The sequence below is a fragment of the Poecilia mexicana genome, unplaced genomic scaffold (assembly GCF_051168715.1).
Source record: "Poecilia mexicana isolate PSO_F unplaced genomic scaffold, ASM5116871v1 scaffold_19, whole genome shotgun sequence".
Classification (NCBI taxonomy): domain Eukaryota; kingdom Metazoa; phylum Chordata; class Actinopteri; order Cyprinodontiformes; family Poeciliidae; genus Poecilia; species Poecilia mexicana.
The window spans coordinates 21010112-21037384 of NW_028263388.1; the positions used below are offsets into that span (position 1 = coordinate 21010112).

The following is a 27273-nucleotide window of genomic DNA, read 5'->3' on the forward strand; positions in this document are numbered from 1 at the left end:
GGAAAAAGAGACTGACATGTGTGTTTCATTACAACAGGGTCAAAAATCTACAATCTTTACACTTTTAGTCATGTTTTTATGGTTGTTTTATTCTGTGAAGTCGGTAGAAAATGTTGTAGATTTAAGAAAAAAAAATAGCAAACAGGAAATTAAAAAGGATCTTGAGTAAATGTAAATGTTTCAAACACGTTTTTTTTCCCAAATATATTATTTGTTAATTACAAAATTAGGCTGTTAAAATTCTAATAAAAGAAATTAGGTAACGTTTTGTGTTTTGAGAAGCACTACACTGCCCTCTAGCGGAAAGCTGCTGTAAGTACACTATAAAAAATGTAAGATAAAATCTGGATATCATTAGTGAAACATTTAGCAAAAATCTTCTAAAAATAAATAAAATTATACTATGATGCATCTCGGCCCAGTTTCATTAACAATTATCTCCATTTCTGTCTGGATAAAAACTTAAAACTGGCAGAGTTTCATATTTTTTATAATGTTTTCATAAGAAAACATCATAATATAATATGATAATATTTAATGGACTATCTGTGTACTGTATTCCTTGTGCTAACTTAGCTTTTATTTGTGTTTGTGGAATTTTGTTAAAAACATGATGCAAATTAATTTCTAAATTATTTTATTGTATTTTATTTGCTATCACTATAAATGAGACAAATGTTGATAAAATTTTGAGTTCAAATCCATAAACTGTTGTTCTTTCTGCAAAGGTTGGCACAATCATTTACAAGTTTTTCTCAGATATGGGCAGCCTTTTCCCCTCTGTAATAAATTAAATAATGATTTGAAAATTACAGCTTGTATATCTGAAACATTTAAGTGCAACAAGAAAGCAGCAATATCTCCAACAGCAACCCTTACACACCTTTTAGATGAAGTCAAAAGTTTAATTGCAACCCTGATAAACTGATCAGATAGGAAAACTGAAGAAACAAAGACAACAATGAACATCAATGACCAGAATATCAAGAATGCACAGGGAGAATGTGCAAACTCAACAAAAACAACAAAAACCCCCCTGAATGTTTCTGGCTGCAAGACAAGCTGTTATTTACCAGAAACAGGAGACAAAGCCGCAGTGCAGAGCGATCCAAATGTGGAAGAAGGAATGCCACGAGAGAAATGTAAAGTATTCCAGGCGTTTACAGCCAACAACAGAATCAGTTTCCATTTAATAAGAGACGATGAAGGAAAACAACAAAACAATAAAACACTCCTATTATTAGAAACACTCAGATAGAGCAACCAGAAGGAAGGAAGGAAAGCAGTGAGACAGACAGATACACAGACAGACAGTTGTTTTGTTTTTGAATAAACAGTGTTATTCACTGGAGATCCAAAATGTAATTTGCACGTTTGCTGTACTAAAAAAAGGCATCTAGTTTCACTCAAGGTTTGGGTCACTTTCTTTCAAAACTTTTACCATATTTAGCAAAGTTTCAGTAAAATATATAAGAAAATTATGTCTGCAATAATTTTACTCTAAAAAGTTCAACAAACAAATTTGTTTCAGACCACAAATGGCCCACGATCCGCAGTTTGGACACCCCTGGTGCAGCGTTTATGCACAGCCTCAGTCACAAATCATACAGAGTGGGCTGGTTGTGAGTTTCTGAGCCATCAGTCATCCGTTAGCGCCGTCAAATGGGGCTTCCACAACAGCTTCACCAGATTGTTAGGTTCATGCCACCGCTTGTAAAAGCTGCAACAGCAAACCTCTAACCAGGACAGGCTTTAAAACACTGAGCAGAGCAGAAACAGCTGGAACATCAGTCTGACGTAGTAAAAAAGATACCGCACTAAAACATTTTGCACAAGACTTCATTGTATTTATACTACAGTCATGCTTCTTGAATTTTTCCATTTCATAATCATGAAACTATGTGCATTTCATTGGGTTTCTTATGATAGACCAAGACAACTTAATGGATAATTATGAAGGAAAATTATTTTTTTTCCCTTTCCAAATAAAAATCTGAAATAAGTATCTGGGATTTGAGTCTATATTTTGTAGAACGAAGTTTTGCTGCGGTATGTCTCTTCCAGTTGTTTAAATATGGCTGAAACATCAGGCAGGTTTTAAATTATTCCACAGCTTTGTCCTGCTTTGAATGGGATTTAATTCGGCCATTTTGAAACTTAAAGTCAAACTGCAACAAAAAGTCAGGCGTGCAGAGAGGATTGTTGGAGTTTATCTTAAGTTCAGGAAACAGGCAGATAACATGTCTGCAGACCACACACATCCTGGACACAAACTGTTTAGACTTGTACCTTTGAGGTGGATCTACGGAGTGCGTTTTGCAAAATAAACCAGAGACAATTTCTTCCTTGGTTGATCTCCATTTTTATTTGTTCCATATATTGCTGATGACGATGATATGCACTCTCATACTCTTCCTATCATATATCTGGACTTACATTTGATGTCTTTTTGAAAACCTCCTGGTTTTTCCACTAAATCTTGATTTCTGAACTCTTCCTGAGTTAAAACATTAGTATTGTTGTTTCTAAATGAATATGAACTTGTTTTTTGTTTTTTTTGCATTATTTGAGGTCTGGAAGCCCTGCATTTTTTTTCTTATTTTGACCAAATAAATACAAAATTTTTGCTTGGACTTCCAGAAACATGCTGTCAGTGGTTCATAGAATAAAAGAACAATGTTCATTTTACTCAAACATATAATTATAAAAAGTAAAATCAGAAAAACTGATCATTTTAAGTGGTCTGTTAATTTAAATTAATTGTCCACTCGAGACTTGAATAACTCTGAATTGAACCGAAAAACATTTTCTAGATCGAACAAACTAAAAGTAACTAAAAAGTTATAAACATCTTTCTTTTCATAAGCCTAACATTTGAAACCCTTTTTCAGAACTTAGTTTGTTTCATTAAATAATTTAATTTACATTGAAATAATTTTTTGTTTTTAATTTGAGATGAAAAAAGTCTCTGGATTCTTTAACTTCTGGTCAACGGAGCAGAAAATCTGGACTAAACTCTAAACTTTCACGAACTGGACTTGAACATCTATCGCTTTAAATCCCAGTGAAACACTGAGGTTCTTGTTTGTAACGTGAGATAATGTGGAAAAGGTTTAAAAGAGCATTAATATGTTTTTAAGAGCCTGTATTTTACTATATTTAGCTTTGATCTAATCCATGATAAGCTATTCTGTTACAGTAAGTATATTCGGATATCTGGACCGGCTTAAAGTAACTTTTATTGGGATGTTTAGCAGGGAGAGGTTTTCTGATTTCTTCATCCATTCTTTTCTTCTCCTTTTGCTACATCCCTTTTAATTAATTCCCTTCCTTTATGTCTTAAGCCTCCTCCTTCTCTTGCGCCACTTATGATTTCTTTTCCCTTTATGTGTTTTATTTCCTCATACCATTACACAACCCTCTGGGCAAAAGGCTTCTCTTTCTTCCAGTAACGTTATTAGTCATCTTGGCTCCTTCTGAATGTTTGTGTTTTCAGGGGCTGTATCTGTGTTTCAACCAGCTATATCTGTTTAAACTTTAATTAAAGTATCTGGGCTTTTTGTAAAAGTATTAGTTTCTGCACGTTTTGTCAAACGGCAAGAACAAATAAACTTTTAAGGACTTCACTAGCTTAATCACCACTAACAAGTCACTGGGGAGTAGGAGAAAAATGAAAACAGTCCTCTTATGTCAGACTGAGCCTAATTTAATCTCAGTATAAATCCAGCTGTTCTGTGAAGGCATCAGAAGAAAAAAAACAAAGAAAACATTGTTATACGCTGCTAATCTTTTAATTCTATTATTTTGCAATGTTTGGTCACATTCATATGTTAGATATTGAATTTTACACAAGAACAGTTCACATTTTTTCAAGTGCATGGTAAGATTTTCTATATTTTCTGACTTGTCCCTCTCATAAACCCACTTGTTTTTAATATTTGGAAGCACAAAGTTTTCTTTTTTTAACAGCTGCAACACTACCAAGATGCAGTTGTTTACTAAAACTGACAGGTTTAAGAAGAAAAGCCTTTAATCAGGACAGCAGTTGAGAGGCTTGCAGTATTCCTGGAGGAGCTGCAGAGATCCACAGCTCAGGTTGGAGAATCTGTCAACATTATGCATCGCTTACACACAAAGTTATATAACTTGAGATTCTGCTAGAGGCTGCAAAAGTCTTGAGGATTTGGCAAAGCAGGAAAAACTACCTGTTGTGGTTTCTATCAAAGCATAATTTTCACGTTAGGATGGTCCAGTTAAATTTTACAAATGAATCTAACTGAGAACCTAAAAGAAAACTTAAAAAATAATTATATTGAGCTTGAGCTTTTGCAAAGATGTGCTTGCAGGTGTAACTGCAACTAAAGCTGATACTAATTGATATCAAACTTTTTTATATTTTTAAAGAAATGGTCAAAACTATTTTATTTTTCGTTCACCTCATAAATGTACTAGCTTGGACATTGCCTTCCTGTGCAATTCCGCTGTATTTTAATCTTGCTTACCTGCTTCATCTGGCCTTTCTCTCATTGACTTGGATTCCTTGCCTAGAATTTCAACCGGGTCGATCAGCGATCATCAGGAGAAGCTGTGGACGATGACTTCGATCATCTCTTTGCAGTAGATGATGGTTACAGCGCAGGCAACTTCCGGCAAGCTTAATCGTGTAAAACTAGCATGTTAGCATGTCTGTAGTGTTAGTAATATCTGCGGAGGAAGTGAACAAAGCCATACTGTGTTGGCCAGGCTTCGAAATGTTGAATTAACATTAACAGCCATCTTGTTCGGCTCCGCACCTCTCTCTTAGCAGTGGAGGATGTTGTTTATACCGCAGGCAACTTCCGGGAAACTTAATAGTGTAAAACTGGCGCATTAGGGCCAAACGTTAGCATGCCTTTAGTTTTAGCAAAGCAGCGGAAGAAGGGAAGAGAGCCAGTCAGTCCGTGTTGGTTAGGCTTTGAAATACTGAACTAACAGTAACAGCCATCTTGTTCGGCTCGCACTTCTCTCTTCGCAGTGAAGAGGATGGTTGTTTACAGCGCATGCAACTTCCGGTTAGCTTAACTGGCGCATTACCTTAGGGCCGAATGTTAGCATGCCTTTAGTTTTAGCAATAGCAGCGGACAAAGTGAGCAAAGACATTAATTTCCTGTTAGCCACACATCAAAGTGTTGAATTAACATTAACAGCCATCTTGTTTGGCTCAGTATTTCTGTCTTTGTGTTGGATAAATGGATAAAACACTCCTGCGACAGACTGGCGACCTGTCCAGGGTGACCCCGCCTCTTGCCCGAAACGTCATCTGGAGATAGACACCAGCACCTCCCCACCCCTCTAGGGACAAGGGTGTACAGGAAATGGATGGATGGATAAAACACTCCTTTTGTATTCATTTATATAATATAGTTGTTTTTATTTTTGTTCAGCCTCAGGCGTTTTACAGAATCTGAGCTGCGTGCTACGTCACTGTTTTGAAGCGGAAATAGCGTCAGTTGGTCAGAGGTAACGTAGCCTGGGAGAAGAAACTGTAATGGGTTTTTTTTTTAACAAATTTGAAAAAAATGAATAGCGTACAATCCTTTTGCAAGGCAGTAGCTGCATTCCTATTACAAATGTGCGCAAAACGTTTCCAGTGACCATATAATTGCACAATTTGACATTTCTAAAAGGAATTTTGCTGTGTTTAATTGAAACACACCAATTAAATAAAAAAAAATCTCGTTTTTTGATTAAAAGTTTTGGTGCTAATATTTTGTGGTATTTTGATAAATGTATTTATTTTTGAAAAACTGCATCATAGGAGTCAAATAATCTACAACCGGATGTTGCCACTGGCGCAAACCACGAAGAAGAAGAAGAAGGCAGGAAGTAAGTAGTTGGAGGATCATGGCGCGCTTGTTTTTTTTTTATTGACTTAAGACATAAACAAACTTATTCACATGTGATTTTAATTGCGTTTCTTGTTGCGAAATTATGTTTTTTCGACATCAGCAGAATGTTGACATAATTTTGCAGACACTTTTAATGGAAGCGCAGCTAATATGACCAAAAAACACTAAATATTTTAAGATTATAGCGCTAAAGAATCGAGTTACTTTCACTAAGGGAATTTATTTTCCAAACGTCAAATTGTGCAATTATGTGGCTACTGTTTGATTTGAAGAAACAATGGCGCAAAAAGCACCCGAAAGGTTGCGAAAGAGCTTTTCCATTGATTCATCCGAGGAACGCAGGCACACATGCATGCACCCTCTCAAACACAGAGGCTGTGTGTTGACTTAAGAGTTAATGAATGGATGATTGAGGACTGGGAGGACTGGGGAAAGCAGCTCCGTGGAAACAACCCCTCTTTCCCATGGAAAGCAGCATATAAGTTGAGTTAAAGACAGAGAAAATGAGCGCTTCACACAGACCGAGCTAATTTCTGTGCGCAAAGAGAGAGAGGGAGAGAGCCTGGAGGGGCTTTTGGGAAGCTTTCGAAAGCACTAATAAAGCAAGTAGCATGTACTTGACAAGAACCCAAAGGGGAAGAGAGTGAAAGAGGAGCAGCTGTTGGAGGAGGAGAGTGAGACAAAGACGGAGTAGGGGGGGCTGTCCTTGCTTGCTCTTCACTCCGAGGTCTGAATGTGGGAGGAGGCAGTGGGAGATCAGGACCAAGAAAAGAAAAGAGCAGTAAGGAAAATGTTTGGCATGTAAAAAACACACATCTGACAGCTGTGTGTTGTGGATAGTTTCGGGAAAGCACCTTTGTGTGTGTGTGTGGTGTGTTTTTGAGGGGGTCGGGGACCATGCTGCAAAGGAGGACTGTTCCCTGGGTCTGCGCACTTCTGCTGGGGCTGACGGGGCTCCCGGCGTCGGGCTCCGACTTTCAGCATCACCGATACGAGGACATGGTGCGGGTGCTGTTTGCGGTGCACAGCGACTGCCCCTACATCACCCGCATCTACAGCATTGGGCGCAGCGTGGAGGGGCGCCACCTCTACGTGCTGGAGTTCAGTGACAACCCAGGGATCCACGAAGCTTGTGAGTAACACCTGATTCATTGTCTGGAAGCACATGTAGCAAAAAGAGGTTTTATGGTGTGTTGAAATCAGGGCCGGCCCAAACCTGTTTGGGGCCCTAACCGGGTTTTCATTTGGTGCCCCCCCATACGAACATGTCAACCTGAAATGGTTGTTCATTCCCAGGTTACTCTTACCATACCTGGTATAATTAGCTCTGCGTTTTCATTTCAAATGTGCGCAAATCTTTGTCTAAAAAGCACAATTTTGCATTTGCGATGTTTCCAATAAATGAGAAAAACAACTTGTTCCAGTGATAAGTCATTAAAAATCAGTGGCAGTTACATGAAATATATAATCAGAGGAATCGTCAGCCTGTGATTCAGGCGTTGGCGCGACGAACACCTCATATGTGGGAGCAGCTAAATCAGTTAATCACTTAAACTAAATTAAAGTGAGCTTAATCATTTCCATTTGCATGATTTATTGTTTTTCTCTTTTGGCCTTTTGGTCTTTAACTACCTTTTGGTCTTTAACTACCTTTTGGTCTTTAACTACCCCTTTTATTGAAGGAAAAGTTTGTTAACAGAGACTTCATAATTCATTTTGTTTATTTATTTCGTATATTTAAAATGTCTCCCAGTTCCAGTGTTAAATGTTCATTAAAACTTACATTTTATTGATCCTTGAGACTCATTATTATGCCATTATCAATATATTACTTGAAAATTGTCTCAAAACAACAATATTATCATTTAACTTCTGCAACAATTCATCATCCAGAAATTTTTTTTTACTGTGACAGGCCTATTTGAAAGTAACATAAGATGATAAATCATAAATTTACAGTAAACAGGTTAAGAAGTTTGACATCACTATACATTATTTATTGTGTAGCAACCTTAAAATAATGTAGAAGTTGTTTTTCGTGTGTAAAACTATGTAGTTTGTATTATTGAATCTTATTATACGTTTAACCAACATGGTAACTTGGTGCTCTTGGGGGCCCCCTTCTGGTGTGGGCGTTTAACTCTCATATGTCTGGTTGAAATGAATCTGCCTTCAAACAAGGTTGGGAAAATGAAATTGATTATAGTGGAACAGATTTCAGAGCACATTCTGTTCGTAGTTTTATCTGTTGGGACATAGCTGGCAGAAGACGGAGCAGTCTGTGGGGATTCTGGTTTTTAAAAACACAAGCTCTCTCTCTGATTAGATGAGGACAAGAAAAGAGAGGAGTGATTCCAAGGCTGGCGTCTCTGATAAACATCAGTGAAAAGAAGAAAATACAAAAGAGCCGAGCCAACATCTGTGTTTCATCTCAGTTTTTCTGCCATCCAGCCCCTGACAAATTTTGTGGTGTAACTCAAAGCTGAGCAGATGACTAATAGGTTCACTTTGAGTCAACATGGGTTTAACCCTGAGCCTACTCCTGCAAAATGTTTTGCTTTTTTAATTCCCCCCCAACCTCCTTCCCTCTGCTCCAAATCAGTTCCTCTGTTTGTTTTGCCTATTTGTTGCAAATTAAAAAGCACAACTTCATTGCAAATATTTATCTGGGTAAAATACCAACTAATCATATCCCATGTCATCAAGATTTCTTTTTGTTTTTCCATTCCCTCATCTGCTTACGCCAGAATTTGAAAAATAGCCTGACATCTGCAAAGAATGCTATTTTGGCCACGTCTGAGGTTGCATTTCTATGTCTTTTTCCCCTTTCTGCTTTTGCACACGTAGCGGCTTCCTTCAGTAGAATTGAAGGATGTGTGCCTGCTCTGTCGCAAGGTGAAAAACAGGAACTGTTCGCTTCAGGACGGGGAGTTACCCGAGGTCTCGTCTAGGTCAGCATTTCTTTCACTCTTTAGGAAGATCGGCTGCTCCGGCCGTTACTGAGCTCACTCAAGAACAGGAAATGAAGTCATGAACAATTAATGGAAAGCGTTAATAAATTTGGAGGTATCAGCGCTGCTTCCCTCCAAACAAATCAAATCATATTTGATAGTCCTGGAACTGTTTGGTCCTCTAGTTCCAGAACCGGCTTCTCGGCGCTTCAGCAGTGATTAATGAAGCGACCCTGGGGAGGAGGGAAATCTATCCAGCCGACAAGGTTGTTTGGATTGGTTGCTCAAAGATACCAATGAGAATACCAGATGACCTTCTCTGAAGTAGCAAAATCAGCCAGTCACTTCTTTGCTTTAGCTGAAATTGTCCTTTTTGAGAAGAATTTAAGTTTTTCCTCCTGTCGTCAGTTAGTTTACTCAGGGATTGTGCAGCTACAGCGTTGATTTATCACCTAATTTACACCTAATTCAAATCACAATTTATGCAAAAACTTACAGAAATGTCCTTCAATATCACGTTGGACTAGAGGTAGGCATTTATTGTATTGTTTATCATTTATTGTGATAAATTTCTCTTCATGGTAAGAATTTTGATTAATCGTTGTATCGATAAAACCCCCTCAGACCAGCTTGATATTTTTACTATTTTCTCCAATGTTTGTTCAACAAAATAATCAATAATTACCAACAAATTTGCAATGTTCAGTTCAGTGACACAAATCACATTTCTTTACGTGATTATTGTCCTAAATAAGAGCATTACAAGTGGAAATGTTTGTCTAGAGCACATGTGTCAAACTCAAGGCCCGCGGGCCACATGTGGCCCCCCAGCATTTTATAGGCCGATGATTGACTTAAAATAGGTTTTGAGGACGAATTGACTACAAACTACATCTCCCATAAAGCATTCCGATTGTTACCAGCCAACATTACGGCTTCTCGCCACTAGAGAGCAGCAGAGTCACCTCAAGCTGCTTATTGATTTTCCCAGCACAAGCTAACATCAAAACGTCCAAGAAAAGAAAAATCGATTTACAAGTAAGACTGTGAATGAATATGTGTGTGAGTTGGTGTCAGGCAGGCATTCAAAAAAATTCAAAAAGTATTAGAAAGTGCATAAAATAAGCTTTTCAACGGTGTATTACATGTGCAGCAGATATTAGAGTAAATATTTTCGTTGGAATTTCCCTGCGGAGCTTCGTGTTGTATCAGCGGAGTAGCGGTGCGAGAGAGAGAGAAAACGGCAGAGGACGAGTTGAAATCGCGCATAAAATTATGGAAATGTCTAAAAAAAAATCCGCCAGACTGATAAAGGGTCCCAGAAGGCTGATATCTGAAGGCAGTGAACATGAGAGACATATAACCAGCGAACCAGGTTATGTAAAATATTTGTACAAGCTAATGTCATATGAATGCTGCACAGCTATTGGCTAACTGTTAGCTCCATCTTGATTCCTGCATAATTTGTGCAATAAATATTTATTATGTTGAAAATAAAATCGGTCTTCCAAAAATAATGTCCTATGTAATATTTTTACTTAACGTGATTTTGGCAAAAAGACGTTTGGTAAAAAATTATGTTACAATTATGGTCTTGAGGGTTAAGCGACTTCACTTAAATTAGCATCACTTCATCCACTGGGGTCTGAACGCACTTCCTCCTGGTTCCCATCTGCAGAAAAATCTGCGCTAATTCATCACTCAGTTGGATCTGTCTGATCCAAACAGATCAAATGAACTCTGAGTGTTTTACCCTGCGCGATCCGGTGTGCGCTTTTACCAGGATTTTTATTTATTTATTTTTTTGTTTTGCGTGGTTTCGCTTCTCCGAAACGGACAGATGTTACGTCTGCAGCTCCTCCAGAGCGCCGCTCTCCTGGGTAGCGTGAACCCAGAAGGCTCCATTTGTTAAATCCGCTGGATGAGTTACTTCCAGCGGTTTCTAATTCTTCACAGTCCGCAGTGGTTGAGCAGCGGACTGCGCATATTACAGTTTAATTAACTTTTGCATCGTCCAAAACGTTGCATTCTCTTTAGTTTTCTCTGGTCTGTAATGGAGACTTGAATTTAACGCGCCATTTCAACCAAAGGTTTGTAATGCGCTTCCTAACCAGACGCTCCAAAGCGTCCGGTCCATAACTCTTCAACATGCTGTCAGCTCCCGGTCAGAAAGACGCATTTAGTTCAGAGACCATGAGATGATATTCAGAAAGGATTGTTTTAATTAATTGATTTCAGTTGCCTCTGAGACTAAATCTTTGCATAAAGTCTATAATGTCTGCCCATGTGACTTGTTTTTATTATTTGTTTACTTACCTTTAAACACTGATTTAAATATTGTAATTTTTAAACTGAGCAGTAATTTTACATCCATGGAAACTCAAATGTAATATTTAAAACGTCAATACATAAAATCAGTTATTTAACAATATGAGGTGGTGTTTAATTTATTTTTAACATTGTATTTTTATACATTTATGCTAGGGGTGCCCAAATAGTTTTCCAGAGCTACTATCTGCAGCTTTAGATGCATTCCTTCTCTAACACACCTGGACCATTGACTCATTATAAGCCTCTACAGAACTGAATGAGGGAAGTCAGCCTTCTGTCTGGGGTGTTTTAGCAGGGATGCCCTCCTGATTTGTACCGTCAATGTGGCCCGTTGAGGGTGGCCAATATGCTGAAGTGGCCCTCGGTGAAATTGAGTTTGACACCCCTGCTCTAGAGTATTATTTGTGTTTGTGGGGCTGTAATTGCTCTGACACACAGTCACACACAATCACATAGTTACCTTAAAAACGATGTAATAAGTAGTTCTTATTGTCACTTTAATCGTTACCATAATAATACCACAAAATATTGTGATAAAACTTTTATTCCATATCGCCCAGCCCTGCTTCTACTTATTGACTGATGGTTAATAAGCTGAAACTTGACGAACAGAAGCAACCTTTAGCAATATATATTTTTATTTACTCAAATACTTCAGCCTCCACTTGGACTCGAGTCTCATAAACTCTCATAAATCTTCGTCTCTTCCAATTAGTGTTGAAAATAAGCTGGAAATTGTAGATTATTTGCGTAAATGATTACTGCTGTACCCTGTGAATTACTGTATAGTAAGAAGGGAAGTAAAGTTTATTTATAAAGGGCTTTTCACAGACACAAAGTCATATAAATCACACGTAAGTTATACATAATCTAAAAACAAGAATAATGCAGTAAAATTAAGCTCGGGAGAACAAAACTTTAAATGTCTGCTGTCTGTGTTTCTTGTTTAAAATAAAGCAATAGAAAACAATAAAAACTTCAACACAAATATCAGACTGTATTCAACCGAAAGTCTACAAAACAGCCAAGTAAATTAGCACTTTAGAATCTTTAGAATTTCAAAAAATTAATTTAGGGGAAGCTAAGTGCGCTAAAGTTAGCTTAAGTGGCTAATTAGCTCCACTGTTAGTGAATCAGCAAAACTGTGCCTAATATTATTTATATAAGCGTATAATAAGTGCATATGTGATCCTATCCTGCTGCGCTAGCAACCACACATCCCAGAGGATTTGCACCTGACTCACTCTGCGGTTACAACAAACAACAAAATGGAGCTGGAATATGTGAAGCAAAACCAGGAAAGGGGAAAAGTTACACTGCTTACTGAAATGGTGGTCTGAAGCAGTAAAAACTTAATTACAATAATATGTGGGGTTTAATTCTGCCCTGGGCGTCTAGTTAAAGTTAAACAGTCGGATTGGATCAGGAACGGACACAATGCCTGTGAGGTTTCGCCTCCAGATGCGGACTGGGAGGAATTCCTGATTTCAGACCACAGCTCAGTCGTTTAGAGTCATTTATTTTTATTGTTTATTTGTAGTTATTGGGGCCACAGTTGGCGATCTTTGTCAATGCTGTGAAAAAGGTCAGTGTGTTCATCTGCATATTTACAACAACCAGTTTTTCAAGCTCTGCAAGCCAAATGCGGACAACTGACTTCTGTATTTAATTATTTATGTCAAACAATTTGAGAAATCAAGAAAAAAATAATCAGCTTACCACTATTTACCACTGTTTTTCTGTTTGGAAAGTGAGCACCTCTTAAATTATACCCCTTATCTCAATTTAATGAAATGAATCACATACCGACTTAATAATTATCAGAAATTTCTAATTAAAAACATGTTATGGTATTCATATGCCTGTTCAGTTTACTGATAAAACAAAACGATTACAAACTGAGTCTCATAACAGGACAAGAAAATGTACTATCCCATAATAATAATATTAATTCAAATTCAAAAATACTTCATTAGTCCAAAGGGATTATTAAAATAATTTTATTATAAGTTTAGTAATAATAAAATTAACAATAATTCTATTATTATTAAATTAAGTGATAATTTAATAATAATACTTATTATTATTATAAATACAACGTACTTCTTTAGCTGAACTTCACATAAGCATCAAAATGTAATTATTTAAAACCAAAATAAAGCACATAATGTTAGGATGTAAGTAACGTGCCTGATTGATATTGAAATCATTTCGCTGACCTCCTCAGTTCCTGCAAAAAGTGGAAACTTGACATTAATTCAACAGTATTTTTGTTTTTTTCAGTGGGTGAGTTGAAAAAGCACTCCCTTTCTTTCTTATTCTTAAAACTGCACCACCCAATTATTTACAGGCCAATCTTGAACTGTTTAAAAAATTAAGTGCAAGTGTGTATGCGTGCTCATGCCGGATGATCTTTTTTACTTTCCTGCTGCCTGCATTTTTCCAATTCTTCCTCCAGTGGAGCCGGAGTTCAAGTACGTGGGCAACATGCATGGCAACGAGGTGCTAGGCCGTGAACTCCTCATCAAGCTCTCGCAGTTTCTCTGTGAGGAGTACCGGGCCGGAAACCAGCGGATCACGCGGCTGATCCATGACACACGCATCCACATCCTGCCCTCCATGAACCCCGACGGCTATGAAGTGGCAGCCAGGCAGGTAATGTAAACTCTGGTATATGTGTGAGCTTTTTTCGCCCTGAAAGAAAAACCAGAGACAGAAATCTCCCCAAGGGACTCTCTTTGTCTGTTTTTCTAATCTAGTCATCTGCTACCTAAGAAAGAAGAAAGAAGAAGAAAGATTTGTTATTTTTTCGCCAAAAATGTCAGGGTCCCAGAGTGAATCAAAGCACATTCCTCACACTCAACACATAGTTTGTTTAAATCCACGCGATAATATGCTAAACCATCAGTTTTAATTTCAAATGACACATCCAGACAATAGCAGGTAATTTTTATCCCAGTGTTTGCTCAAGTTAGTGACTATCTTAGAGGTAATTGGGGACTGAACCACAGATCGCATGCTACGCACTCTGACACAAACACATACACGTGTGTGCAATCTCTTTGAGGCTAATTATAAGTCCGGAAGCGAGCTGCAGCACATGGCAGACAGCAGGCCCTCTCTTTGCCAGTCGCAGCACATAGGAATAACTGCACTGTAATTTGGCGCTTAGCAGATGTTTGGGTGCAGCACCATCTGGATGGTAAGGTTTGTTTTCCTGAATCTTGGTTTGGATTGTGTCGGTTCTGTCCTATACAATGTCCTATACAATCACAGAAGAACAACAGAACCGGATACATTTTCATGAAGGTGTCGGTAACGGTTTTCAAACGTGATATTCTGGTACATTCGGTTCGATTGGGGAGCAAAGTTCCAACATTTGTTGAATTTTCAGATGGTTCGGTTCTCTTTTATTTGGAATTGTTCTTCTCAGAAGCAGCCGGGTACTGATGTACTGACGCACAGAAACAAAACCGTCACCAAGTTTCTTCAACTGACCAACTGACGCTACAAAACAAACAGTGATGTAACTTCTGCAGCTGAACAAAAATAACTGGGCAAATAAAATATATTAAATAAATGAATAAAAGCGTGTATTATCCATAACTTTAAAAAGTAGTAATAATTTAAATAAAATACTTATTGAATGCAACATGTGTATACTGTATGTTTAAATTTGTTCTACTTTTGTGTAACCAGGTTGTTGTGTGTTACCAGGTCCCTCTTGAAAATGAGATCTAGATCTCAATTGGGTTTTATATGGTTAAATAAAGGAAATAATAAATAAATAAATAAATAAATTTGTTATCATGATGACAATTTTGATTGTTGGGATTGTTATTGTTACTGTTTTCTCCACTGTTGGTTCAATGAAGGCATCAATAAATTTGAAAATATGGTTAAATGCAATTACTGTACTAATAGGAACAGTATTTGTGTTAGTGGGGCTCTAAAAAATGAGTAATAAATAGTTCTTATTGTAATTTTTATTGCTATCACAGTAGTATCACAAAATATCACGATAGAAATTTGAGTCCATATCGCCAGCCCTTGCTCCCCGTCACCAGTGGGGGCGCTGCATCAAGAGCCACTAAAGGAAACGGCACAAAAGCCTCAGAAGAAGACACTGACCGCAACTAACTTCTTCACAAAACGTAAACAAAAATGGAAAGCCGTCAAATGTTAGCTGTTATAGGATTTCATTTTGTTTTTTGGAAAAGACTACGAGCCATTTCTCCCGGTGGCGCTGGACACAAACGTTTGTTTTGGTTGTATTTTCCCAGAATACCCTGACCTGTTGTTAGCTTCCTGCTTTTGGAGCGGTCTCCAGTCCAAACCGCACCAGAATTCACTTCAACCGAACCCAGTCATGAGTTCTTTTAGGCTAAGTGAAAAATAAAACTCAGACCCCAGCTAACTTTTTAGAGCAGTTAGCTGATACCAGCAATACATGCTGAGCAATCACTCAGTTGGTCAGTTTGTGTTTGTGGGTCAACAGGGTTCTGAGCTGAACGGATATCTGGTGGGTCGGGGGAATTCCAGAGACATCGACCTGAATCGAAACTTTCCAGACCTGAATTCACTGATGTATTACTACGAGAAAACCAACGGACGAAACCACCACCTCCCTCTGCCAGACAACTGGGAACAACAGGTCAGTGTTACTGGAGATGCTTCAATTATAATGTGCTTATGTCTCTTAAATACACTTAAAAGAGAAATAACCTTTTCTGACATTAAACAGATTTAATTGTTTTAGAACAGTTAGAATTTAAAACTTTCCTCAGTATTTGGTAACATTGCCTTTTAAACTGTCTGACTTGGCTCAAATGTTTAGTTTCGTTTTCTAATGTGTTAAAAAACTGTTTTTGTCTCTGAGCAGAGTTGGGTAGTAACTAGTTATATTTATTTGTTTTTAACTTTTTTGGAAAAAATGTACTCTATGGAATACTTTTAACTTGAGTAATTTTATTATTGCAGCTCTTACTTGAATAAAATTTCTGGATACACTACCCACTCTGAGTAACTTCACTGAATGACAAACAAGCCCATTTTAAATTTAATTTAATTTAATTTTGAGTTTGGGATCAATAAAGTATATTTGAATTTCAATTTTGAATTTTTACCAAAAATTCACCAGACACAATCAAATTCCTGCAGTTTTTTGTTAAGAAAGAAACTGAATTTGCCTGATTTTGTTATTTTGTAATAATGTTATGCATATAAATTATTTTCATTTTGGTCTCTAAAATACCAAAATTTCCACAAAAGTTTGTATTTTGGTCTGCTTGATTGTTATTTTTAGATATTAAATGATTTATGTTTTGATCAGTTACTCAGTACGTGAATAGACCTTTTACCAAATAGTTTTTTACTCTTAAGTCATTCCTTGGACAAAAACTTTTAATTTTTTTCTGCTTCTGGGACAGTGACCCAACAGGTTGTTGCTAAGTAACCAAAAAGTGAGTGAGTTGCTAGGTAACTAAAGAGTGACTTAGTTGATTCCACCAACCTGTAAAATTATTGAATATTCTATCACACAAAATGATCTTGTGTCTATCTCCATACATTATTACTGATTTATTGTCCAGTCCTACTGTTTTAAATGTAAATAATCTGGTTTTGGCTGCATATGTGTATTAACTTATTAATAGAAATGTCTGTTTAAATGAAAGAAAATACACAAGAAGGTGAGGAGAAAAATGAAGTCTGTGGGAAACCAGATGAGTTTGTGTGTGTATGTGCTGAATAATGGGCAACTGTGACATTGCTGGGTTTCTTTGGCATTAACTTTGTTGATATTCATAAACTGACGAGTTTTGACAGGATCGGATTGCTTTACAAACAATTTGGTGCAAATGTTGGACTCTTGAAACAGACAGGACTCTGTCTTCTGTTTTGGCAACTTTATCTGCCCCACGCTGTGTATTTTTTTGGGAATTGTTTTCTCAGAAGCAGCCGGGCACTGACGCACAGAAACAAAACCGTCATAAAGTTTCTTCTCCCAGAGCTACAACGTTTCAACTGACGCTTCTTCCGCTACAAGACAAACAGTGACGTAGCACACAGCTCAGATTCTGTAAAACATCTGCAGCTGAACAAAAATAATATATTAAATAAATGAATAAAAGAGTGTTTTATCCATAACAGGGTTTCCCCTAGTGTATTATAAGTCTGGCAGCCCGCCATGCTTTACTAGCTGCCCCGCCAGGCCAAGCGTTGCTTGTTTTTGTTATTAGAAGAATTAATAATAAAAAAAAACATAAAGACTCTACAGGCGATTTGTTTTTTGTTTTAAGTGTAAATAACAGCTAATCTCCACTTTATTAACACAAATATCAAATTTTATGTTGTTTTCATGAATTTGCTTTAGGTTTTTGCATGTAAAGAAACACAGAAAAAGGGCTTGAAAGAGTAAAGTTCCACGTAAAGAAAGCACATATCTTTCATATCTTTCTAGAAGCTGCAGTTTTGTGAATATTATCTTTAAAGTCTCTTAAAGGGTACAACTGTTGGCTTAACTTTACAGAGTAAATACCACCATTGAGGTTGGTTTCAGAAGACACCTGGCTTCATTCCAGGTGATCGAATGGCTTCTGCAGTTCACTGTGTACTTGCTTCAGGGCACTCAAGTGTGAAATGAACAGTAGGGGGATTTATAAAAGCATGTGCCGTCAAAGTATTGCAAATAGTCTGCCAAAAGGCACGTTTCCAGCATGAAGGTCAGGTCCTTGGGGGAGTCTCAACTTCTCCTCTCGAATGCAGAAGGAAAAAGCTGCTGTTCATGATTAACCCTTTTAAGTTTTCCTACTAGCTGGAATGAATATTGTAGCCTATCAGATTTCCATTTAATCAAAATACAACAGCGTCCTTCAGCCTGTTGTGTAAAGTTGAAAGTAGACATGATGGTGTTTGTACCACATTTTAGCAGATTTCCATCTGCTTTTAATAATGAAATGATGACAATTAGTTCATAAGATTGCATCACTTTTGCAGAAACCAAAGTCTGTCTCTCCTTTTGTTACTGCTGTTCAGTTTTTAAACAAATTAAAAAAGACGCATTCAGTGTTGCGTTTGGTTTCTGGTCGTATCCAGGTGGAGGCAGACTTGAAGAGCTTTAATAATGAAAAATTAAGATTTAGATAGAACTCCACTGAGAAGAGCTACAGAGAGTCAAGACAGGAGCAAACAAAAACCAGGAGCTTAAATGCTGAAGTGGAAAACAATAAACCAGATGAACTAATCAAAGGAGACGTGGAAACAGTGTTGGCAGAAGGAAAGTGGAGAAACTGAGGGAGGGAGACTAATTAACAGAAAGGGAGAGAGAGAGCAACATAAATGTAATAGTAATAAATCCAAACGCACAAGAATAAACTAAGAAACTAAACGGATTGAACTGATAATTTATTAAATATAAGAGCAAATGAAATGAATACAAGAAGACGTATGGAAAAAAATAGAACAACGTCATGATCAAAACACACACACAAGGAGTTTGATTATTTCTGCTGATTCAATTTTTCTTCTTCTTCAACCTTTATTTAACCAGGATACAACTTCTTGACACCAATGATGTCTTTTGCAAATGTCCTGACAGTTAAAACATTTACTTACAAAAACACAGTGCAACATCAATAACGTCATCAAATAAAACCCTCTCTCATAATGTCAGTTTAAACAGTGGCATATAGACTTTTTACTTATTATGATACAAAATAATTCATCTCTGCATCAACAGATAAAACATGCTTTATACAGGAAACTCTCAATGATTTGTTTATTTTAAAATATTTACAAAACTTAATTAAAAAATTATAAAGTGGTTTTGGGTGCAATCATAATGTCGCAAGACAAAGTAAAAAAGTAAAACAAATTATGTAAATATATAATTCTAGACTCTTACCTTATTGGGAAACTGGTTTAGGAGACTGGTTCCTCATCCCTTACTTTAAACCAGTTTAATCAGAAACTGGTTTAAAGTGTCTGATTTTTACTCTCAAGCAAACATGAGGAGTTTATAATTTCCATCTTTTTTCACCTCCATATTTTTCATTAAAATGTTAAAACTACTGTTTTTCTGTGTAGCAGCCCCAGTTTGTCCCAGATGGCCGCCTCCAGACTCGGAGACACAACCGTGCCACTGTTATCGCCGTGTTATTCATGCTGGTCAGGGTAACATTTACTGGCAACATGAAGCCACAAGCTCCGCGTTAGCCTCCAGGCAAATCAAGGCCGCATGCTGTAATTTAGCCAAGTGATAATATTTCACTCAAAGGAATGATTGAAGTGAAAAATGCCTCCCTGTTCTTCAGATGTGGGGAAATGACTTAAGGTTTACAGAGACTCTGGAATATTTAGTGAAAATCCTCCATAAATAGAAAATCTTATGTTTTCATCTTTTTCTAATTACTTGGTAAAATGATGTTTTGATGTTTTAATCACTACCTTTTAGAGTTTTGAGAAAACCTCACTGTGTGAAGCAGTAAATTACCACATGTGCATTACACTGTAAAAAAGAAATACTAAAATCTACTCAGTAAAATTAAGGCAGCACTTTACAACCCAATATTTTTAATGAGATTTTACTGTTTGGATTTGAGTCAAAGTTAATTTAAACCTTTTAAATTTAGTAATTTAATTTAAGTATACTCAAATAGAAAATATAATTTCATTAATTAAATAAGCAAATTAAGTCAGAAAAAATTACTTTTTACATTTATATAAATTAATCATAAAAATGAATTTAAGTTAATGTAAATTTATCGAACAACGGGGTACTAGAGCCAGGCTACAGGAATTGCTGTGCAATTAGAAGAACGTTGTCATACTATGAGCAGAATAAAGATGCTATTTTAATAGAGGAACATATTAAAATTATGGGAAGAAGTTTAAATAAGACAAAAGCTTTAAAAAAAAATTTTTTGAGTTCTTTTAAAATTAATACTTTATTCTCCTATTATTATGACTTCATTCTGGTAATATTAAGACTTTATTTTTGTATTACTACGACTGTATTCTTGTAATGAAAGCAGATATACTTCGTCATAGACCTGAATTGAAAGCCTAAACTGTAAACTGTTAAACAAGATGGTGGCATTTGGCATGCTGACATCACTCTGAACTGTGGAAACCAACGGAGTGCATTAGTGGCAAGAAATTCAGACTTTTCAAACATTCAATTCTCAAAAATAATTGATTCCTTATTGCACTGTAACCCTCAGCATTACTCTGTTTCACCCTGACTCTTCCTCACAGGTTGAACCCGAGACTCTGGCGGTCATAAAATGGATGCAAAACTACAATTTCGTCTTGTCGGCCAATCTCCACGGAGGAGCGGTGGTGGCCAACTACCCCTTCGACAAGTCGCGAGACGCTCGCATTCGAGGGAGGACCACGTACTCGGCCACTGCGGATGACAAAATCTTCAGGCAGGTGTGCAGCTGCTTAAAAGTTCCTCCCAGATGTTGCACATCTGACCTGATCTCATTGTTGTCTGATGCGTATTTGTGTAAGCATCTGAATGACGGGGAGCATATGCGTTTGTGTGTGATGATAGTTGGCAAGGACGTACTCGTACGCTCACAGCTGGATGCACTTAGGCTGGAACTGCGGAGATTTTTTTAACGAAGGCATCACCAACGGAGCCAGCTGGTATTCTCTGTCTAAAGGTAAAAAGTTAACTCCTAGCATGATGCGACCCCTGGTCATGTTACAACTTGTTTGTTTTTTCTCACCTTGTAAATATAGTCTCTATTGGCTTCAGCGCTTTTCAGCATGTCCTGCAGTGTTTGTTTTCTGGTTTTCACCCAACACTTTGATCATTGCTTTGTCGCTGCATACCGTCCCAAGCCTTTTTCTGGAAAGCTCTCTCTCATACTGACTCATCGTTGACTAGTTTGGACCATTGCCTTTGCTAAACAAACCCACTCAGTTGATTCTGTCCCGTGTTTGGGCCGTTTTTATGTCTCAGCAATGTTCAATTGGCCATTTTTTCTTTTCAGAAAATTACTTTCTTCCCTATTTTTCCTTAGTCAAGTTTCTTTGTATAGCACATTTCAGCAACAGAACAGATCAAAGTGCTTCACATCATGAAAATATCATACAGTCACTGATTCTAAAACAAGCAATAAACATTGCATTTTGTCAGTGTTATCATTAAAATCATCAAGCAAATACACATCGGGTATGTTGATAATTGCTGTGTTTTCATTACAGATGTTTGCAAAACTTTGTTGTTCCGCCAAAGTTGAAAAAACACAATTAAGTAAAAAAATACAGTTAAACTTATGAATAAGTTTGATCACACAATAAAAAATATGCAGCAACACCATCCTTCTTCCACTTCCTATCTTCTTCGTAACATCCGGTTGTTCATCACAAGTCGTGTGAAAAAAAACACAAAAAAAACAGTGTTTCCATTGAAATACACTACTTCTGATACAGATGAAAAGCCGTGTCGGAAACGTGGATTTTTATAAACACTGTTTTTTTTTTCTTCCCTTTTTTGAATTTATCTTAATAGTTACAATTTGATCAATTTTAAAGTAAATGGAAATGCAGCTAATGTTCCATTTACTAATCAAAAACAACTCTGATTTAAAGGAACTCAATGTTTCGGCAGTTCTGCAGTTTTCTGAAAGTTTGTTCCAGATTTATTGAGCTTAGAAACTTTAGTAATTCAAAAATATGGCGTCAGATTTTAGAGGTTGTATAATTTCTCTTTTGTCTTTGGTAAAAAAAAACAAAAAACGCCATCCTTTTCTCCTGCTGGTACTAAACTCTCACGTTTGTTTTGGTTGTATTTACCCAGCATGCTATTTGCTATAGTCTGCTTCCTGCTTTCAGAGCCGCTTTTGGTCCACTTGGCGTTCACACATGCTTTTGAACGGCACCGCGGTTACATTTAACTTTGACTGAACTAAAACCTGGTCTGCTCAGGGGTTTAGGTAAACCAGAGTTTGCTTTTTTAGTCTGCATCAGTGTTTGATAGCGAATTCACATCTTCCCAAACAAACTGGACTTTCTAGATAAACTAACTAGAGTTGGATTAAAGCAGTCTAAACAGGGCTGGTGTGTGTGGTTGTTTTTCCTATGTTTCTCTTTGTTGCCCTAAGATGAACTGGCAACCTGTCCAGAATGCACTCTTGGATGAACATAGTTTAATAAAAATTGTGAAGTCATGTTGAGCAAACCCCTATGCAGCCAAAGAGAATGAGTATTGAAATTCTCAGCTGCATACAAGCATAGACTTGGTAAAAAAAAGACAAGTATGGACAAGGCCTGAAATCCAGTTTTAATTTGGATTTTTTTTATCCCTGCCACGGGGGAAAGTAGATAAAGGTTGGACTGTCTGTTAGGTAATGTTGTAATGCTGTGTGCAGAAGTTGTAACAGTTAAGTTAAGCTAATATCACCACAGTCCGGGTAAACGTGATCTGTAGAGCTGATTCCAAACTAGAATATTTATGCAGAACTCTCTTAAAACTGAGTCAATGGTTCATCAATTTAAAGTAATGATTTTGATCTATACATGCCCAGACTGTGTCAAACTCTCTAGTGTGAAACTGACCTAAGTTTAGACTAGGGCTGGGCAATATGGCTGACAGAATATAAGCATTTAATACCAATCGATAATTTTTGTTTTAAATATCTGAAATGCTGACAAACTGCTGGTGTGATCTTTTCTGTTTTAGCCACAGTTTTCTCTCAGCTACATTGTTTGTTTTTTTGTTTTGTTTTTTGAGCAGTCATGAGGCACAGGAGCAAAACCTGAAACTGCTACTCTATAGGTCGTTGCTAGGTAACCAAAGAATGCGTGAGTTGCTAGGGAACCAAAAAGTGAGTTAGTTGATTCCGCCTACCTTTACTTAGCTGGGCTTGAGAAGTTGAGCTGCTAAACTCTTTCCTCTGCCTACATTAGTTCAGTGAAATTATTATTATCTATCAGACATGTTATTTACTGATATTGATCACAACATATATTGTTATTTGTTTATTGTCCAGCCAATAAACTTTGTAAAGTCCATAAATAAGTCTGTAAATGTTTCTAGCTGGTGTATTGTTAGATCAAAATCAAAGTGGAGGAAACTCTGTATTCTTTTTTTTCTGTTCAAAAATCAAAAGAATGATGAGAGATTTACATGTTTGCCCTGTAATGAGGGATGGAAACAAGCTGGTTAATCTACATTGCTGCTAAACAGTATAATCAGAGTGTCGGTTTGTGTTTTTTGCACTTACCCAGCAAGGGCAATGATTGAGAAATGAGACCCATTTTTCCACCAAAGATTTATCTAAAACTTCAAATGTTTATCTGACCATAAGAGAAAGTGTTCAGCTTCATCTCAGTTGAAAAGTATGTGAAGCTGCAGAGCTTTACCAATGAGTCGTGAGTTTTTCAATGGGACGAAACCAGACGCAGTCTTATTTAGCAAGAGTTTGTCATGTTTAATTTAGCAGGTATTTTGGTCCAAGTGTTGTGTCATGGTCTGTGAGGTTACGTTTGAGCTTCGTCACGGACATCAAGAGAGACGAGAAGCTTCTTGAATAAAAACATTTCAAATCTCATTTTTACTTTTGTTGGTTTTTTATTCACTCTTTGGGACATTTTGGTCTACTTCATGTTGTCTGATGGGTTCTAATAAGTGAATCTTTGGTTCTGAACCATAGAAATATTTTTAATCACAGTTAAATCATGGTTTAAAGTGAGGTAATTATATTCTGATCAACAGTTGGGTTGATTTGGATCGATTTATCTCCTAAAATTGTCAATTGAAAAACTACATTTTGTATTCTCTCCCCTCTTGACCTGTCACAATAAACAATAAATCATTTAATCACATGACAAATTAAAAGAAACTCAATTATTTTCTTTTCCTTGATTTATTGTTTTTCTCTTTTCTCTCTCTGTTTTTTTATTTTACCAAAAACTGAATGATAAAAATATTCAGTCTGGTGTTTTGGTTTCAACTAGCCCTTTTTTTCAAAGATAATTTTGTTTACAGAGACTTCATTATTCATTTTATTTGTTGTTTTCTTTATTTATTTTGGATTTTTAAAATGTCTTCCAGTTCCAGTGTTTAATGTTCATTAGAATTTAAAGGTTACCGATCTTTGAGAATGTCTTCTTGCTTTATTGTGCCTTTATTACTATTATATTACTTGGTCTCAAGGCAACAATATTATCGTTTATCACAATAAGTTCTGGGACAATTTATCGTCTAGTAAAATTTGTTATTGTGACATCTTAGTCTAATATGTATAAACATTTGTTTATTAATCTGAGAAGATAGGAAAAGTGTTCAGTCTTTGTCTCCAGAAATGTCTTGAACTTTCAGAGAAAATTAGATTTTTCTTCTAAAATCTAACAGGAATAGATTCATCATCTTTCATTTATTGTTTCTGTTTATTCAAGGCATGCAGGACTTTAACTACCTGTACACCAACTGTTTCGAGATCACTCTGGAGCTGAGCTGTGACAAGTTTCCTCCGGAGTCGTCGCTGCCCAGAGAATGGCTCGGCAACCGAGAGGCGCTTATTTCGTACCTGGAACAGGTCAGAAAAATTCACCCTGATGTCAATTTAATCCGTCTAGTGAACTCTTTTTCTAAATTTGGGCCTTCGGTTTCAGAGAAATATTTGTGTCAGTGAGTGTTGTGGTTTGGTTTTAAAATTAAATGTGCTTTTAATTCACTGCGATTAAAATATATAGTCAGGAAGTCTTATTTCACAAAGTCGGGATAATTATTTTTCCCCTCATTGTGGTGAAACTGAAATCCCTTCATTCTGTGGAAAGTTTATTGTTTTGGAAAGTTTGTTCGACATGTAATTTGTAGCCCCAGCACCACTACGGTTAACAGCCATCCGTGGTATTAGTATAAAAAATGCTTCCCATGATGTTTTTGATAATAAAAACTCCAGCAGTTTTGCTTTTCTTTTTAATGTCGCCTGCCTGTTTCCAGGTGCATCATGGGATTAAAGGCATGGTGTATGACGAGAACAACAACCCAATCAGTAAAGCTGAGATTGTTGTCGCTGGGATTAATCATGATGTCACAACCGGTAAGACTGCAGTGTGTTTCTATTTATGTAAATGTTTTTATAGCAAATACAGTTTTTATAAATGCTGAAAATGCATTTGCATTTATGTGACATGTATTAATAGGTGCCATGTATGTAAATTTGTTTATTTTGGCTATCGATTTTGTGCATTTTTGGAGTTATGTGTAAAATCTGAGGAGAAATTTCAATTTTCTTAACAATAAAGTATCTTATCTTGATCATTTGGATAGTTGCAGGAGACAGAATTTTATAGCAACAGGCTTACACATCTGGAATAAATAATAGCTATTTGATACAAAAACAGACATCTGAATAGTTTCCATTGCTGGAGGAGTGCACAGTTGATCTGACTGTAGGAGAAATGGACAAAATGACAACTAGAGCAGTCAGTTTCAGACAGACATGGACCCTCCTCTGCTGGCCGAAGGGAGAAATGCACTTCTCAAACAAGTCCAGTCTAAACATAGTGCTGGTCAGAGGTTCGCATAATGATAATGTCGATAAGAATTTGGTGTACAAGTTTGAATTTATTCCAGATTTTCTTTAATCCACACAAGATCAAAGTTATAAATATAGTGATCATTTACAGGTGTACCTTCACTAATATTAGGTTAAAAGTAGAACTGGACAATAAATCAACAGCAATATGTATCGCAATAGACACGATCGGTATGAATAGATAATACATCTAATAGAATATTTAATACATAAAATATTCATGTAGACAAAGGAAAGGCTTTAGCTGCTGTAACAACCAGCTAAGCAAAGCTGGTGGAATCAACTGACTCACTCACTTTTTGGTTACCTAGCAACTCACTCATTCCTTGGTTACCTAGCAACAGTTTGGTGAGTAACTGCCGCAGCAGCAGTTTAAAGTTACGCCACTTTGCCTCATAACTGCTTAACAATAATAGAAAAAAAAAACAACCAAACAAAAGAAAAACAGCATGAATAAAAGAGGAAAGACCATGTAACTAGTTTGGTTGTATTTCTGTTTAAAACAGAAAAACAAATCAATTATTATACGCAACGACTGATATGAGACACTTGTACCGTGATTCGTTTTTCAGCTATGTCGTCAAGCCCTCGCTAAAAGTCCTTTAGACAATTAGAGCTCAGCGAATAAAAGTTTTGTTGCCATTAACCTCATTAATATGATGCTCAATGTGCTAGTGGTAGAGAAACAACTTACTGTTACAGGAAAACTGCTTATCTGCCATCATTGGTGGCCATGCTAACTATCCTTAGCATTAGTAGTAAGTTGTGTAAAGAGCAAGTCTTTTCGGACCTTGTCTGATTTTAAATCCACAAGTTTACAGTTCTGATCTGTAAATGGCGATGTAAAATAATTGACACCAACCTCTGTGTCGTGGACCTCCAGGTGTGGATGGCGACTATTTCAGACTCCTGCTGCCAGGAACGTACACCGTGAAAGCCTCCGCTCCAGGTTACCTATCTTCATCCAAAACAGTGACGGTGGGACCAGCTGAGGCTATCCAGGTTGAAAATTTTCAGAAAATCTCTACTTTGAAAGATTTAATTGTTTAAAAAGCGGCTGAAATACTCATCTTTTTTAAAACTTGCTCCCTGGCAGCTTCATTTTTACTTGAAAAAAGCGCCAAAACAAAACCTAAAGGGCAAGCACCATCATGGAAAGAAGAACATCTCCGCCAACAAGGCGTCACTGAAGCTCGGCCCAAGATGAAACATGCACAAAAACGCACACAGAAGTTAATCCAGAGACACAGAGAAGGCATACCCAGCATATTAATTATGTAAATGATACATGTTCATGATATATCTTTGTAGTCTTAGGGTAATTATGGGATAAAAACATTCTTTTCTTGTTAATGATTATAAATCGTTGCATATATATGAAAGGGTTGTTCCAAGCCAAGTGTATTTATGTAACAGTGTTGATATGTATGAACACAACTGTTTGTGTAAAGGGGGGGGAAAGCAACCTTTTTGTTATCTTGGTTACGCAAAATTTGATGAGAACTGTAAATGAATTAAAAGAATGTTTTTACAATTTTTGTACCAGCT

The 27273-nt window shown here is 36.8% G+C and overlaps 1 protein-coding gene across 3 annotated transcripts; it reads left to right on the forward strand.

The window, feature by feature from the left end:
- The first annotated feature begins 6293 nt into the window (after positions 1–6293).
- cpn1 (carboxypeptidase N, polypeptide 1) lies at positions 6294–27259 on the forward strand. 3 transcript variants are annotated; one of them, XM_088001096.1, is made up of 10 exons: positions 6294–6680; positions 6773–7020; positions 13629–13825; positions 15669–15824; positions 20426–20602; positions 20727–20838; positions 24581–24720; positions 25128–25227; positions 26609–26727; positions 26822–27259. In XM_088001096.1, exons 1-10 carry the CDS (start codon positions 6622–6624, stop codon positions 26930–26932), a joined length of 1419 nt encoding a protein of 472 aa, XP_087857222.1. In that variant the 5' UTR covers positions 6294–6621; the 3' UTR covers positions 26933–27259. The 3 variants fall into 3 exon arrangements, with proteins under 3 accessions (XP_087857222.1, XP_014828890.1, XP_087857221.1); XM_014973404.2 differs by having other exon boundaries at positions 6296–6669; XM_088001095.1 differs by having other exon boundaries at positions 6297–7020.
- The last annotated feature ends 14 nt before the right edge of the window (positions 27260–27273 follow it).